The sequence below is a fragment of the Chinchilla lanigera genome, unplaced genomic scaffold (genome assembly GCF_000276665.1).
Source record: "Chinchilla lanigera isolate Chin_1 unplaced genomic scaffold, ChiLan1.0 scaffold00061, whole genome shotgun sequence".
NCBI lineage: Eukaryota > Metazoa > Chordata > Mammalia > Rodentia > Chinchillidae > Chinchilla > Chinchilla lanigera.
The window spans coordinates 14481207-14498896 of record NW_004955462.1 but is presented as its reverse complement, the minus strand read 5'-3'; the positions used below and the strand labels follow the sequence as shown (position 1 = coordinate 14498896).

General features: G+C 36.5%; 1 protein-coding gene across 1 annotated transcript in view; it reads left to right on the top strand.

Annotated features, from left to right (window-relative positions):
- Positions 1-17690, top strand: part of Atf6 (activating transcription factor 6) — a 200344-nt gene that overhangs the window by 54403 nt on the left and 128251 nt on the right. Inside the window, exons 9-10 of the mRNA XM_005398327.1 lie at positions 1325-1510; positions 3703-3794. Of these exons, the coding sequence (XP_005398384.1) occupies positions 1325-1510; positions 3703-3794 (278 nt within the window). The remainder of the gene's footprint in view (positions 1-1324; positions 1511-3702; positions 3795-17690) is intronic.

Below are 17690 nucleotides of genomic sequence, written 5' to 3'. Positions count from 1 at the left end.
TTTTTTTTTTTCCTCCGGTACCGGGAACCGAACTCACGACCTTGCGCTTGCCAGGCAGGCGCTTTGCCGCTGAGCTAAATCCCCAGCCCCAACAATATACTTTGAATAGTTGTAGAGTTAGAGCAGAAGTACGCTACTTAGGGAATGGTCACAGGAAGGAAGACCTTCAAAGTTAAAAGTACGTAGCTGAGATGTATGACTACCTTGTCCTTGCAGTGGAACATTAAGATAAAAAAATTGGGGGAAGGAGTTATTTTAGAAATGGTAGATAGGATGAGATGGAGAACAATTCAAACAGGAGTCTATTGCAGTGTCCGTCGATGAGATAATGAGTGCCTGTATTAGGAGGGTGACAGTCAAAATAGAGAAAAAGGGATAATTGAGACATTTGCGTTGAAGGAGACTTGATCATTAGCATATATTCACACATATTCAGCGAGGGAATAAGGGATTGAGAAAGGGAGGAATGAAGGGAGGAAATACAGGGAAAAACAAGAATGATTACTTCTTCCTTTATATCCTGAGAGATTTAGTATTGGTAGAAGATATATAGGTTTTAAAAAAGGTGGATGAAGATGTGTTCAATTTAGACATACTAAATTTGAAGTGATAACTACTTTACAAGTAGAAGTGGCCTGCATAAGTTATTGGATATATGCTTCTGGAACATAATGTACGGCCAGAGATGCTGATTAAAGGTGTATGTATAGTCAGTCTTTTGTATCTGGGGGTTTTACATTGGATTCAGCAACTGAATAGAAAATATGTGAAAAACTTGCATCTGTACTATACATTTATAGGCTTTTCCCCTTGATATTCCCCAAACAATTCAGTATAACAGATATTTACATAGCATTTACATTGTATTAGATAGTATAAGTAATCTGGAGATGAGTTAGTGTAAATGGGAAGATGTGAGTAAATTATGTGCAAATCCTAAGAAACCATTTTACAGATGGGACCTGCTCACCTGCAGATTTTAGTATCAGTGGAGAGCCCTAGAGCTATTTCCTATAAGTACTGAGGGATGGCTTTGTATACAGATGTTCTTTTTTTTGTATATAGATGTTTTTAAAGGCATATTATGAGAAGTTTCCAAGGAGAAAACTGGAAGATCAATAAATAAGATTCAGAAAACACCAGAAGAAATAATTTAATAGTTAGGTTGATTTTAATGAATTTACTTAGCAATATATTTTAAAACTTGTTTTGATACAACCAGTATCCTATTTGTTTAAAAATACTTGTGAAAGTCAGTATATTCTGATCTCTTTTGATCTGATTCTAAAGCCACAATATTCTGATTTATTGCAACTTTTTGTAGATCGCTGTGCTAAGAAGACAACAACGTATGATAAAAAATCGAGAGTCTGCTTGTCAGTCGCGCAAGAAAAAGAAAGAATATATGCTAGGGCTGGAGGCAAGATTAAAGGCAGCTCTTTCGGAGAACGAGCAACTGAAGAAAGAGAATGGATCCCTGAAGCGGCAGCTGGACGAAGTTGTATCAGAGGTGAGTGGTACTGACGGAGCCGGCGGAGATGGTTAGAGATCTTTTTTCTGATAAACAAATTGATAAGCTTGTACATCTTAAATTACATAAAACAACAGTGCTAGGAAAGTGAGGGTATCCTAAGTCCCAAAACATTTGTAGTAACAGTGAAAAAATTTGGAAGGACCTTTTGAATTGTATCTGCCAATCTGCATGCAAGAGACATCTTTTCTTTTTTTTTCTTATTTTTTAATTTTTATTTTAAAGAGTAAAAGAAGGATAACGTAGAAATAGGGGGAAGACATCTTTTCTTGAGTTTCTCCTAACTCTACCTTAGCACCCCCTTTTCATACTGAGTCACATTAAAGTGCCTGAATAATACTCAGGTCTTTCTGTTTGTGAAAGAGAGTAATGCAAAAGGAAAATGTGTTTTTATCTTTTCCTTTGTTTTTTTTTCCGGTACCAGAAATTGAACTTACGATCTCTCGCTTGCCAGGAAGGTGCTGTGCCGCTGAGCTAAATCCTCAGCGCCTGTCTTTTCCTTTGTGTACCTATTCACTGTTACATTTTTTTGTGTTCTACTGCCAATGCTAATCCTGAGATTAATCTCCGTTCTGTTCATGAACTCTTCTTTCAGCATTTCCACTGCAGTGCAGGACTGAACCAAATGGACGCCAATTAAATGGTGCATCTTGGCCTGTTCAGTCTTGCTCTTTAGCACAGGGGAGTATTCCAGTGGGTTGCTGAAAATAGTGACTTCAAAGACAGTGAAATAACTCAGACACATATGCTTAAATATTGTATAGTTTCTCTTATATGAAAGACCCAAAATATAAAAAAAGAACAAAGTAAAATCTTTCTCAAATGGGAAGGGGATCAGGAGGTGAAGGGAAGGGGGAGGCAGGGGAGGAGAAGGAGATAGAAAAAGAATTAAGACTGTGTTATGTACAGGTACCAACTTCCCATGAGGAACATAAACATTATATACTACAAACATGTACTAATAAAAAAATATATAAAGTGAAAAAAAGATGGAAACAGACTATAAAGAGATGATCAAAATATGTGATAACTGTTTAAATTAAAAACATTTATTACAAGGCCAGGCATGGTGGTACATACCTATAATCCCAGTACTTGGGAGGCTGAGGCAGGAGAATCGCTGCAAGTTTGAGGCCAACCTGGCCTACAAAGTGAGTTCAAGGCTAGCCTGAACTGCATAGCAAAACTCTGTCTCAAAAAGACAAAACAAACATTTGTTAAAGACATATTGCCATTAATTCCCCTCAAAATATTTACCTTCACTTCCAACATGCATATTCCATCATTCTTTCTGCTTTCTGAAGCATTTCTGAAAGTCTTTTTTCATGAGTAGCTTTACAAAGTGTGATTAAAAAAAAATATGTGACTGATGCTGCTAAGTACCATCCAGCAGAAAGGCAGGCTTATAAAAACATGGTGTGTCCCTATCCATCTTACTCATTGGATGTGGCACTGCATGACTTTGGGCTCTTCCCCAAAGTCAAATGACTATAAAAGGTAAACATTTTTAATTGAAACAGGACATTGGGGTAGCTACAACAGTGCAACAAAGGCACTCATGAAAGAGGACTTTCAGAACTGCTTCTGACAGTGGCAAGAACGATGGGATAAGTGTGTTGAAAATGAGCAGGGGCATTTTGAGGGGGATTAATGGCAGTGTGTCTTTTACTGTAATAATGTTTTTAAACATATGCTATATTTTTCAACCATACCTTGTACCTCAAAATTCTTTAGCAATCCACAAAAATGTAGAACTATTAAATTGTCTGCAGTGTGGTTTTTTTTTTTTTTTTTTTTTGTCTTTTTCAGACAGAGTTGCTATGCAGTTCAAGCTGGCTTTGAACTTACTTTGTAACACAGGCTGGCCTCAAACTCAGGACAGTCCTCCTGCCTCAGCCTCCTGAGTGCTGGGATTACAGGTGTGCACCACTATGCCCAGCTGCAGTATATTTTTTTCTACTTTTTTTCCTTGTGGTTCTTTTGCTGGAAATGAAAACTTGGAAGGCTCAACTCTAGTCTTTTGAAAAGTAGTACTTCTTCAACTTTGAGTTTTGTTTTTATTTTAAAGAAAAGGTATTTAACTGTTAAAGAGGAGAATTCTTATCTTAGATGTTGGTTTTTGTGAGACTGATGTATAGTTTAATCATATTTCCTATGATCATTTCCTTTAGAACCAGAGGCTTAAAGTTCCCAGTCCAAAGCGAAGAGCGGTCTGTGTGATGATAGTCTTGGCATTTATAATCCTGAACTATGGACCTATGAGGTAAGTGTATAGTTATTTGTTTTGATACTGATGCTAAACATTTTAATACTCATTATTTGTTATTCTTCAGCTCTGATCATAAGCTGGAGGAAAACTGATTTGTTTTGAACAGCATCAGCATCTTAGATGTGTAAAGAATGATTGGATAGGCCATGCCTTTAAAGAGTTCTTGATCCAGCTTGGGAGAGAGACTATTATGTCCTTTTACATAAAGATAGCCAGCGCTGGGGATATAGCCAGGGCCGGGGATATAGCTCAGGGACATAAGCAGTTGCCTGGAAAGCCTGAGGTCGTGAGTTTGATTCCCGGTACCAAAAAAAAAAAAAAGTGCATAAAGATAGCCATACTATAATGTGATTAGTATGATAATAGCAATATGGACAAGCTACTGGAAGAATATAAGTAAGTGTATGAGTTCTTTAGTGTAATAGTTCATGTCATATTGATAGGTCTGCAGTGTATTTTTTTGCTCATTGAATGATAAAAGAATTCCCACTGAGGAATCTGAACCTTGAAGTATATAACTAGTGTGTGGTGTGTGTGTGTGTGTGTGTGTGTGTGTGTGTATGTATTGGGAATTGAACCCAGGGCTTTTCATTTTTTATTTGAGACAGTGTCTCATTTAATTACCCAGGCTGGGCTCAAATTTGCAGCCTTCTTGCCTCCGCTTCCCAGTGTTCCGATTACAGGTATGTGCCACCACGTCCAGTTTGTGATATCAGTTTTCCAGGTGAAAGGCGTCAAGCAGAAGGAACAGCATGTTTAAAGGTGCCCTTATAAAATGGCGTGACATTTTCAGAAAAAATAAATGAAACACCTGAGGAATGTGTATGAAGCTAAATATACAACTGGAAGTATATGTAAGTAGATAGTGAAGGGCCTGCCTGCTGTTTACACAGTGAGATAGCCCTATGCTTTCGAGCTGGGGGTAAAATAATTAGCTCTTTTCCCTGATTTTCCTCCCTAGGAAGCTAGAGGTATAGTTTTTAACTACTATATTTAAGTATCAGTTTTTAAAGGTCACTGTTACTAATTCTACCCTTAAGATTATCTTTCAAGAGACTACTTCTTTTTGTTTTTAATATATGTTTATCTTTTTGTTTATTTTTAATTACCAGAGTAACAGGTTAAAGTAGAATAATAATTACTAAGATTGGAAAGGGTGAGGGAGCAGAGTAGAAATAAAGTGGGGTTAGATTTGATCAGTGCATGTGTATGCATGTATGGAAGTACCAGCAAAAAATCTCAGAGTATAGAACTGTGTAGAGTAAAACACAAAAGACTTACAGACCACCTTCTTCTTAGCCACCTCTCTCCTTCTGTTTGTTTTGGTTTTTTTTGAGACAGGGTCTCACTATGTAGTTCAGGCTGGCCTGGAACTCAGTGTGTAGTCCAGGCTCACCTCAAACTTGTCAAGATCCTCCTTCCTCAGCCTCCTGATTGCTGGGATTACAGGCATGTGACACCACACCCAGCTCCTTCTATGCTTTATAAATACTTTTTCTAGATTTCCAAACATACTATTTTACTAATTTAGTCAGAATATATTTATTGAATATTTTCTGAGTATGAGATATAATGTAAGACCAATAATAGTATGGCTAGCACAACTAACCTAATCCCTACTGAAGTGGAATTTATAATATAGTACAAGTGAACATATATTATTGAAATAATTGTACAAATAAATGCAGAATTAAAACCATGTAGGTGCCATGAGATCATAAGACCATATAATGGGCTCAGTTGACTTAGTTGGGGAGGTAAAGCATGGTTTCTCTGAGCAAGGGGTGATTAAATTAATCTTAAAAAGGTTAAGAGTTATTTAGATAAGATAAATAAAGAAGCCGGGCTGTGGTAGCCCATGTCTATAATTCCAACACTTGGGAAGCTGAGGCAGGAGGATTGCTGTGAGTTTGAGGCCAGCCTGGGCTACAAAGTGAGTTCAAGGCCAGCCTGAACCGCATAGTGAAACCCTGTCCCAAAAAGACAAAAAAAAAAAAAATTCATATAAGGCAAACAGTACAAATACATGTAAGCTCACATTTATTTGTGTTTTTATATTTATATTAATACAGCTTTAAAAATTTGCCTTTACATAAGAGATTACGTACATATTATCAGTCCTATGTTAGTTTAGGTGCCGCTGTTGGAGGCTGCCTTGGGCTCCCTTCTCTAAATGACCTCCCATGTTCTGCCATCACACTCCCCCGTCCTCTTTCCTCCTTTTGTTTTTTACATTAGCAACTTTCATCACCTGTGTAGCTTATTCACATTATTGTCCTTCTTTTCCTGTAAAGATTTTTGTCTCCTTTGTTATCTAGTGCTGTAGAATGGTAGTCACTCAGGAAGTATTTGTTATGTGAACAAATGAGTGCTCCTCCCCACTGATGGTTATTTTTTAAACATCTTTAACTAGTTTTATTCATTTCCCTTTTAAATATTACTTATAGTCTTGCTTAAAAAATCTTTTCATTTTGTTGGAATTGCTATAAACCTACTTGTACATTAAGTATGCACCTGGTATTTGTACACAACTAACCTGCTTGCCATACTCTGGGTATATTTACTAATTCCCACTTTTGTATTTTTGTATACTGTATTCCTAAGCCAAAAGAACTTCCTTCTGTCTTTCAGTTGGTTCTTAGTTTTTATTTATGATTTTAAGAAATTCTCCCTCTGACATTCTTGGTATTGTTTTATTCATTCGACCACTTTTCCTCAGTTGTGCCATTCGTCATAGATACTTTCTTCCACTTGATGAAGTCTTGTTTGCACTATTAATTTTTATGCATATTTCATCCCTGCTGTAAGGTCTCAGATCATGCAGTTTAATTCTCAGATTTTTCTCCTTACAGATAATGCAGTGTTTATCACAGGACACATTATGCTTTTATACATGTTCATTTACCATTGCTGAAAACTACATGCTTTTTTTCTTGGTACTGATGACTGAACCCAGGGCTTTGAACATGGTAGGCAAACACTCTGCCACTGAACTCCACCCTTAGCCCTTGAGCATGCTTTTAGTCCCTCATTTTTTAGGTGAGGCTCAGATATTATCTTATCTGAGGTACATGTTTATTTATTTAGTTAGACACAGTAAATATTTGTAGAGCACTGCTTGTTTGCAGGTACTATGCAAGGAATGAGGGATGCAAACATGAATAAAAGTAGTCTACTGAAAGAAGCAGGCATGTAAACAACTGTGGTATGAGGAAGATTTATGAAGATGGCAGGAAGATACAGGCATTAGAAAAAGAAAAAGGTATTTTCTTTATATAACACTTTTTGCATCAAATGTATTGGTTTTCTATACCAAGCAATTCTTTAATTTTCTAGGCATCAATTGGGTGTCCTAAAATTTAAGTAATTCTGACACTACTTAGAGTTGGTACAGACTCTTACACAGTTAAGGGCTCAGTACCACAGACTGCCCCTGACATGAATCACCAGTCACACATCCCATGTCACCTATAACTTTGACCTATAACTTGGCTGTGAATTGAGACTTCCCAAGCCCCTCTTTACCCTACGGTTCAGTAATTTTCCAGAATGGATCATAAAATTTAGGGAAACGCTTTACTTACTATTATTGGTTTATTGTAAAGGATACACAGGGCAAGCCAAATGGAGGAGATACCTTGGGTAAGGTACAGTGGAAGGCAAGATCCCTCCATTCCATTTGCACAACTAATTTAGCATCTTCTTGTGTTTGCCAGCGCAGAAGAACCCATTATTTAGAGTTTTTATGGAGACTCCATTAACTCAGTGTGAGTGATTAAGCTGTTGACCTCTGGTGATTGAACTCAGTTCCCTCCCTGGAGTTTGGGAGATGAGACAGAAAATTTGAACTCAATAATGACATGGTTGGCCCTTCTGGCAATCAGTCTCCATCTTCCTGGAGTCATCTCATTAGCATAAACTCAAGTATGGTTGGAAGGGACTTATGAATAATGAAAGATGCTCCTCTCTGCTGTCACTGAAGAGCTCCCAAGGCTCTGTGCCGGGAACCCAGGACAACCACCAAATATGCATTTCTTATTCTATTACAGTATCACAGGCTTATTCTTTTTTTGAAAGGGGGTTTTGCTGTATCACCTAGGCTGGTTTCAAATTCCTGGGCTCAAGTGATCTTCCCATTTCAGCCTCCCAAGTGCTAGGACTATAGGTACAGGCCACCACACCTGCACAGACATATTCTTGAGGGAGTGTAGCAGTAGCCAGTAACACTGATAGTGCAGTCTTGGGAGGCTTTATGCTATAGTGAGACAGACAGGAGCCCTTATGGGGATGAGAAATAGGGGGATTCTTGGGCCTTAATCCATGACCTGTTATCCACTGAAAGTAAAGATATTTCTTCCTATCTTCCCTTGCCAGCAAGGTATAGAATGTGCTTTCCATTACTGCTTTACTTCTATTTCAAGGACCAAGTCCCCTGTGACAACCTGGGGTAGGAATGGGGGTGGTGCACCATGATGTCTCCCAGGAGAATAGCTGTTGAGAATAGCTGTTGATGTATATCATAGACTGGAAGAGACCCTTTAAGAAAGGAAGGTTTCTAAGAAAAAAAAATTCCATACTCAAAACCCAGTGGAAAATTACCAAACCCAAGCAATCTCATAAAAGCTGACCCCTTCCTTTGTTAAAGGACCAGTCTTATTTTCTCCAGCAGAGCTGTACCCCCTTCAGCTTTTCTTAAGTTGAAATCCATTCCCTCTGTTCTCTTCCTTCTCAACTGAAGTTTTTGCCTGTAAGTGCAGATGCTCTTGTTTCAGTTTTAATATGCATTATCACTCAGACAGAAGTTCCCATGCCTCTGGTGTCTTAGCATTCAGTGAACAAATGAAAAGATCTGGATTATGCTGTAGGAGGTAAGAGAGGGATTGGGGTAAGCTTCTTGTGGAAAACCTCATGTGTAAACCTAAATTTGGTTTAAAAAAAAGACTGAAAAAAAGTTTTAAATGAACTAATGATCTTCACAGCTGCTATGGGGATGGATCTCATTTCCATGGTTGATCCAGCATAAAAGGAAGAGCTGAGGATCCACATTTTATCAAGAAATGTGTTAAAAATAGAATTAGATGGGCTATACAAAATGGGGAATTAAGAATGGGAGAAAGTTTACATATTTGAAAATCCTGAGGATCAACCAGCTGAGATCTGTGTCTTGGAGTAAGGCTTTAGGAACAGAAGGCCAAGAAGTAGTGGGAATATTAGAAACTGTTCAAACTTAAAAACATATCAAGTGCCTTAAACTGAAGAAAACAACAAAGAGAAGAGCCGGAAGGAATGAAAAAACATAGAAGTATCTTAACAAGTTGGAATATCTCCAAGAAGGAAATGAAGAATTTGGCTGTGAAAAGCATAAAAACCAGGAACTGTCTTCCAGACAAGATTTGGCATGAATAGTAAAATATTAAAGCTCAGAGAACAAAAATGACTTGAAAGACTGAAACTTATCCCTGAACCAAATGTTGAGGATCAAGATGTTCCATCATGTGTGTTATTCAGAAACATGTCTTGATTGGGCCCATCACTTTTAGCTCTTCACTGCAAGATGAGATCTTCCTAGGTCTGGGTGTCTGCCAGAGGAGCAGGAAGTTCCCAGTTGAAGCTCATTCAACCTGCAAGATATTTATTGAACAACTTCCACATATATGGTCTTGTGTATCTAGAAACCTTAAACGAACATTGTTGTTTTCATTGGTACAGATTGTGAGTTCTAGTTGAACTTTTCTTAGATACCACAAAATTAAGTTTGGTCAAATAGACATTTTAAGCAGAGATTTCCAAAGCATTTTAAATTTAGGAACCTAAACCCCTTTAGAACAGATCATATCACTATAATAATGTTAATTATATTGTTTCAGATTCTCAATGTAAAATTAACCTCTGTGCCTTATTGGTATGGGCCCACATGGGAAAGAAACATATAGTACACACAGTGTGTATATATATATATATACACACATACATATCTCAGTGGTAGTGATACATCAGAGCATGTATGCTGTAGCCTGCTGTTTGTTATCATTGAAAGCTCTAAAAAGTTTGCCACCACTGTTATACATCTTTTTTTTTTTTGTCTTTTTTTGAGACAGGGTCTCCCTATGCAGTTCAGGCTGGCGTTGAGTTCACTTTGTAGCCCAGGCTGGTCTTGAACTCGCAATGATCCTCTTGCCTCAGCTTCCCAAGTGCTGGGATTATAGGCATGTGCCACCACGCCCAGCATATATCTTAAATATATATCATATATATGATATATTGCATATATATTAAATATTTTCTGAAAGCATTTGGTGTTGAAATATAAATATACATTACATCTTAAATTTTGTCAAATCTAATATATAGCATAACTGACTACAGTAGTTCGAAGACTTTGGGGTTACTGAATAGTTATCACACCAAGAAAATAAACACACTAAAAAGGGCTAACTTTTTATGGGTGGTAAGGAAGGCATTGAACTATTTGGCATGGGATTCAAGGCACTGTCCCCCTCTGGATGGTCTATAAAAATAGTAACTCCAGGCAGTGGTGGTGGCTAAATAGGACAAATGTGAGCTGATAGGAAGCATTGTTCTCGCTTACTACTTATTGGGGTTAATTCTTTGGTTGTCAGTCATATTTTATAGTTGAAAAACCTGAACTTAAACTTGTTTCTTTTTAAAAATTATCATTACAAACCCTGCCTTTTCTACTATGCTATAAATTGTATTTTTCTTTACAGTGGTACTTGAGGTTCAGGAACCCTTAAAGACTTCTGGTTTTGGCAGGGGGTTGATTAAAGGATAGAGAAACTTACTGTAGTTTAGCATACCAGGAAATGCTGGATTAAAAATAAATCAAACTCTTTTATTTCATGGCCCAACTGGAGCATAAACTGAGAAGTAAAGACTTCTTAGAGGCCAGAAATATTAAGATAAAATGAGTTCAAATGGTAAGCCAATGGAAGTGGTGCTTTTTCTGGACTTAGTTTTTGATCACTGGGGCCTAGAGTCTGTGGACAGGAAAGGTCTGGATCCAAAAAGGTAAGGAGTTACAACTGAGGCCCTGTGTCCCTCCACCCAAGTACTGTACTGCTGGAGTTTTCAAAGAATGACATTCTTGGTTGGTCAAAGAATTTTTTAAAAAATGGCTTGCCTGATACACAGGGAAGTTGTTGGTGAAGTACCTATCTTCATTTTGGCTTTGAGTAGAGTAGAAATAAAGATAAATTCTTTCTTAATAATTGTTTACCACAAACTTCTAACTTATGCTGGTTTGACTGTGAATTTATACTACTAGTGCAGTGGTGGCAAACCTTTTAGAACTGTCAGTGCTACAAACAGCCTGCCTTGGCACATGTGCTATAGGTTTGCCACCACTGTACTACCGTGAGGCACACCCCCTTCAGATCAGTCATCCAATCAATCAATGTAGTTTATATGGCTCTTGTGTTGGTAGTACTTCCAGGTGCCTGGCAGGAGCAAATCAAAATCCTTCTGAGAAGATTTAAATACCATATTAAAAATATTGCCACAGATAGTGAGCATGAGCATATATATCCCCTGCTTCCCCTTCCAAAATCATGAAACACAACAGGAAATGTGCTACCATGAACAAGAGTTGAGGAAATAATCAGACTCTGAGAAACTATAGGTATTTGAATTATCATATACAAAATGTAAAACAAAGATATTAAAGAAAAGAGAGAATTAAAATATGGCAGGAACAAAACACTATCAGAACTGATCAAGTCTTTTTGAAAAACACCCTGGAAGTAAATTAATTAACCAAATTTTAAAAAGCAATGATTAGGATAAAATTACAAAGTAGGCACATTTAAAGTAAGAAAACTATATGAAGAAATTATACAGAATGTAGCATAAAGGGACAGAGGTAGAATACGTGGAAGATGTTAGGAGACAGGAGGTTATACCACTCTAACTAAGAAATCAAGGTAATATCACCAGTAAGAAGACATTTGACATCTTTGGCCTCCTGATGTGATGGGTTATAAAGAATACAAATGTCACTTTTGTGAAATTCTGCAAAAAATGCACAAACTGAATTTTTGTTGGTTTTTTGTTTTTTTGTCTTTTTGAGGCAGGATCACACCATGCATTTCACGCTGGCCTTGAGCTCACTTTGTAGCCCAGGCTGGTCTTGAACTTGCAGTGATTCTCCTGCCTTAGCCTCCAGAATGCTGGGATTATAGGCGTGCACCTCACAAACTGAATTTTATGAAGAAACATCATGTAAGCCCTAAAGCGAGATATTCTATAAAATAAATAGCTCATAGTCTTCAAAAATGTCAAAGTCATGAGAGAGAAAGGCTGATGAATATTCTGAGGCTGGAGGAGATGATGGAGATGTGCATGATGTTATGATTTATCTAGATGTCCCTCTCCCCCAAGCCTCATGTATTCATAGGCAGGACTTTTGAAAGGTGATTGGATTATGGGGCATTATAGCTGACTTGCTGATATGAGGTAGGGTCTGGTTGAGAAGGCAGGTTACTGGGGGATCATCTCCTTTAAGTTGTGAGCATGACAAGAAAGTGACTAAGTCACATGGGAAAGAAATGTAATGTGTAGTGGACCAGAAAAAAAAGACATTAATACAGTTGATGAAATGTGAACTATAAGATAGTTATGGGAAGATCTGTGCGTCAAAGTTAATGTCCTGTTTTTGTGTATTTTGTCACCACTATTTAAAATACGAACATTTGGGGAAGCTGGAGAAAGACACATAAAAACTACTGTTATCTGTGTAAACTCTTTTGTAAGTCTGAAATTATTTCATAAAGAAAATTTAAGTTTTAAATAACAGACATATTTCAAAAGAGTGAGATAGATAGACAAAAGGATAGAATATACAAAGTCCAGTATAGATTAAAATGAATTCCAAAAGGAAATAACACAATGGGAAAAGGCAATATTTGAAGAATAATAAACTGGAACTTTCTAGAATTGTTAAAAGATTTGATAGGCTTGAAATAAAGAAGTACAGAAAAAATAATTAGGTAATTAAAAGCATAATCCACATCTAGATACTTGCTGGTAAGACTGCAGAACACCAGAGGCAAAGAGATCTTAGGAACAGCTGAACCTGGGTATGGGTGGCCTGTAGTCCCATCTACTCGGGAAGATCACTGCAGCTCACAAGCTCGAGACACCTTGGGGAATGTAGTGAGGCCTCATCTCAGATACCACCACCACTACCACCATAGCTGAGAGACAAGCTGTTACTTACAAAATCATTTTCATTAAACTGGTAGCTGCCTTCTCAACAGTATCAATGTTAGCTAGAAATCAGTGGAATGATAATGTCAAAGTTTTAAGAAAAAGAACTCAACAGAGGAGTCCTTGTCAAATAAAACCATTTTTAAAGTTACAGTAGCCTAAGGATATCTGATGACTGGTAACACTGATTAGCAGTCCCTCACTGGAAAGATTTCTGAAGGATGTATGTATTTTAGGACAGAATGCCAGCACTGCTATTCAGTGTTGGAAATTGTTTGTAACAGGCAAAATGCCACAAGGTGTTGTGAAATACACAAATGATGAAATACAAGTAAAATGTTCTGTATATACCTATAGCCATACTCAAAAGTGTGTTTATTATGACACCTCACTAGCTGAACTGAAAGTATTCGGAAGTCTGCTGTACTTAGCAGCGGTTTCTCATGGCAGTCACGGGAATGTAAAAGACTTATGGATGTAAAAACCCTTGCATATGGGCTTGAGGTTTGTAGAACAATGATGATGAGGAGATTTGGCTTTCTTGAGAATTGCCCAAGGTTTGTTGATGAAACCACCCACCAGAAAAGAAAAAGAACTGATAATCTGGCTGCTGTCCCTCATGGTTTTGTTTTAAGAAGTCAAACAATTTACACCCATCTGAATACATGACTACTGATGAAAATCTTGCAACATTTCTCCATAGTTGCTGTAGCTTTAGGCAGTATATTATGGTAGTGTGGTGTTTACAGTTGAAGGAAAGGAAGGGAAGGGAAGGGCATGACTCAGCTCCTTTGTTTCTAACTGTACTAAAACATTGACAAAACTGAAGCCTGAGATGATAACTTTTAACAACAAAACCAAAGACAGAGTAGATATTGTTGATGAGTTATGCAGCAACTGTGATGTCACTTAAAACACAAAGTGTTGCCAGTGGTTGTGTTTTACTAGATCCTAAGCTTGTGTGGCATAAAGAAAATAACAAATGTAAAATATCATGGAGAAATTTTTGTAGAAGACTGGACTGGAATTCACAAGAGATTATTTACAGCAGAGGAAGAACAAAATGTTTCTGCCCAGGGAAATATGCAAAAAAATTGTGGAGCACACTGGTAACCTGACAGGTAAACAGGCAGATGCAACATCACAAAGACCTACTATGCCAACAGGAATACCAAAAGGATGTTAACTATGCCCTATTGAAAAGGACAGGAAAACAAAACATACATGCTATCAGTATAAGTGAGACTTATGTAAGGAACATACAGTTGTCATGTGTGAAGACTCCCTTGGGTATGACAGTTGAAGCAATGATTATTTCTGTGGTAGATCTTTGTTTGTATTTACATTGTAGTTCACATAGGCATTTATTTCTGATATGATCTTTTAGGTTTTGTAAACAAGGGCATGGCTGATGTGAAAATGTTGGTGTCTATTCTAAGTACTCAGTACATATTTATTATTTATTTTTTATTAATATTGATATAGGACCTCTAAATGATTTAGGGGAAATGAATGTAACTCCCAACCTGCTAGAAGTCCAATATACCAAGTTCTTGTTCCCTGAAGTCAAAGAATGACTTCTAAGGTACAGTGGAGGTTAAGAGTAGGAAAAGTTACTGAGGTAAAGGAATGGGGGATAACAATAGCCTCTGTGAAACAGAAGGGGTCCCGAGTGAGTAGCCAGTGAGCCCATTTCTCAAAGGAAGTTTTATAGAGCAAAATCATGAGGTAGGTATAATGTGGGTCCAAACTATGATCAACCAATAAGATTATAAGTGTAACTATGTAGGTAATATTGATCCAGTGAGGAAGCAGGTAACATAGCAAGTATACATGGATGATATTATGAGCCTTAATTGATAATCTGTAGTCTTAGTCATCTTAGTTTTAGTTGTCTTAGTCTTAGTCTTAGTCTTAGTGGGTGGAAGAGGATGCCCCAATGAGATTCTGATTTATTAATATGGGAAATCTGAAAAGGGTAGGACAAATAATCTCAAACTTCCACTAATCCATTAAGAAAGTACATAAATCTGGCCATTATGACTTGAATCTTCTTCAGATGTGTTTCCAGCCACTGTTTTGATGTGTTTTCATCTTCTACATGAAGTCTTGAGGAACATAAATATCAATAAAATAAAGTATTAAATTGAGGGCCTAGCCCTGTCTGACCTTCTGTAATATTTGTAATATTTGTAATACAGAATATTTGTAATACTTGTAATGTCTGTAATACAGATATTACCTTCTGTAATATCTACCTAACTTAGCTGTCTGTAATGATATCTTATTTTCCTGCTAAGTGCACATTGTATAATATAGTAGGAAGTTCTTGACCAAAGAGGAAGACAAGAGAAGTGACAAAAATGGCCTACCACACAGGAAAGGAAAGCTAAGCCCATGTGCTGTCAGTGTAAGTGAGACATGCACATGGAACAGGCAGTTGTTGTGTGTGAAGACTGCCTTGGATGTGACAATTGAAACAAAGATTATTCTTGTTGTAGAGTTCTATTGATATTTTTATTGTAGTTCATATAGGAATTTATTTTGATGTTATCTTTTAGGTTTTGTAAGCAAGTACACAGCTGATGTGAAAATGTTGATGTTTATTCTAAATGTGTAATATATATTAAGAATTTAATACTTTATTTTATGTTCCTGTTAACCACACACTGTATAATATAAGAATCTCCTGACAAAACAGCAAGACCAGCAAGATGTCCTACAAAAAGACCAGGACAGGAAAATGCATGTGCTGTTGTTAGTATAAGTGATACATGTGTAAGAAATGTGCTGTTGTTGTGTGTGAAGATTGTCTTAGGCGTGATAATTGAAGTAAAGATTATTTTTGTTTTGAGTTCTATTGGTATTTTCATTGTAGTTCATATAGGAATTTTTCTCTCATTATTTTTTGGATTTTGTATACCAAAAAAATAGTCGATGTTGAAAATTTTGATGCTTTTTTATTAACACTCAAAAAAATTAATAATTCAAGCCTGTAATCCCTGCACTCGGGAGGCTGAGACAGGAGGATTGTTGCGAGTTCGAGACCAGCCTGGGCTACAAAGTGAATTCAAGACCAGCCTGAACTGTGTAGTGAGACCCTGTCTCAAAAAGACAAAAAAAATCAATACTCTTTTGATATTTTTTCTTGTTAAGTACTCATTGTTTAATACAATAAAACTCATAAAATTGAAATTGATTATTCAGTAGAAATATTCTAAAGAATAAACATGGGTGTTATACATCCATGACAGTGCATCTTTAATAGAGAATTGAGGTTATGCCCCTTAAATAAAATTGAAGTTTTAAGCTTTTTGCCTAGCTTTTAACAAAATGTAATTAAGACTGTATCATTGCAAAAGGCACAAAAAGGGAAAGTACTAGATTATGAAAATGTGTAATATGATAATGGAAATGACTGTGTAGTATTTTCAGTAGTCATACCAAAGCAAAGATTGTTGGCCTGGAAGGGAAATAAAATAAAATTTAGCATTGTACTGTTTGTAGGAGAAACACCCAAATCACGAGGCTTCAGAAAAGCTGAAAGTTAAAGGTTAGAAAAGCAAACAGTATCCAAAAAGAAAGCTGGAATTATTCTATTAATATCAAACCAATTTCAAAGAGAAGAGCATTATTAGATATAGTTACTACACACTGATTAAAAAGAGTTTAGGTCGCCAGGAAGATACAATTCTAAATTTGTATATATCTAAAAATATAGCTTAGAAATAATTATCAGATGGATAGGGAGAAGCTACTCTAGTGGGAAATTTTGGCATGTCTCTGTCAGTAGTTGATAGACTATAACACAGGTAAGAAAATCTGCAAAGATACAGAAAATTTAAATATTATTGTTAAGTTTAACCTAATGACCATATATAAACATTGCATCTATTAACACATAAAGTTTTTGAACCATATATGGAAATGTTAAAAATGAATCATGTAGTATAAGGAGTCTCAACAAATTTCAGAGACTAACATTAGCCATATTTATTACCAGCCCAACTAAGGAATCAATTTTAAAAAGATGGTAGTTAAAAACTCCTAAAAATTAGAAGCATAATTCTAAGTAACCCATAGATCAAAGAAGAAATCATAATATTATTAGAACAGTAAACAAGTGCAATTTGAACCTGTAGGATGTTATTTAGAAAAATAAATTTCAGAATAATATATGCAATGTGACCATATTATATTTACATAAAGTTCAAGTCAAGCTACAAAACCTATGTAATATGAATGCATACATATATGGTACAGCTGTTTTTAAAAGCAAAGAAATTGCTACCAAACTCAGAAGTCTAATTCTTCTTTATGCTCTGCTAAGTTCTGATTCTGAAGTTATCTTTTTACATATCATAGAACTCACCATATTTTATTTGTTGATGTATCTGTTTTCACTGCCATACGTGTGTGTGTGTGTGTGTGTGTGTGTGTGTGTGTGTGTGTGTTTCTGGATGTATGTCTATCATAAGCACTACAGAATTTTTATTTTATTTTTTTTGGTAATGGGAATTAAACTCAGGACCTTGCACTTGCCAAGCAGGCACTTGTGCTGCTGAGCTATATCCCCAGCTCATTATAGAATTTTTAAAAGACTTCTAACTAACTCCTACCTAAGGCCTGTAGAATCTAGTAGTATAGATCTATGATATTTGTATA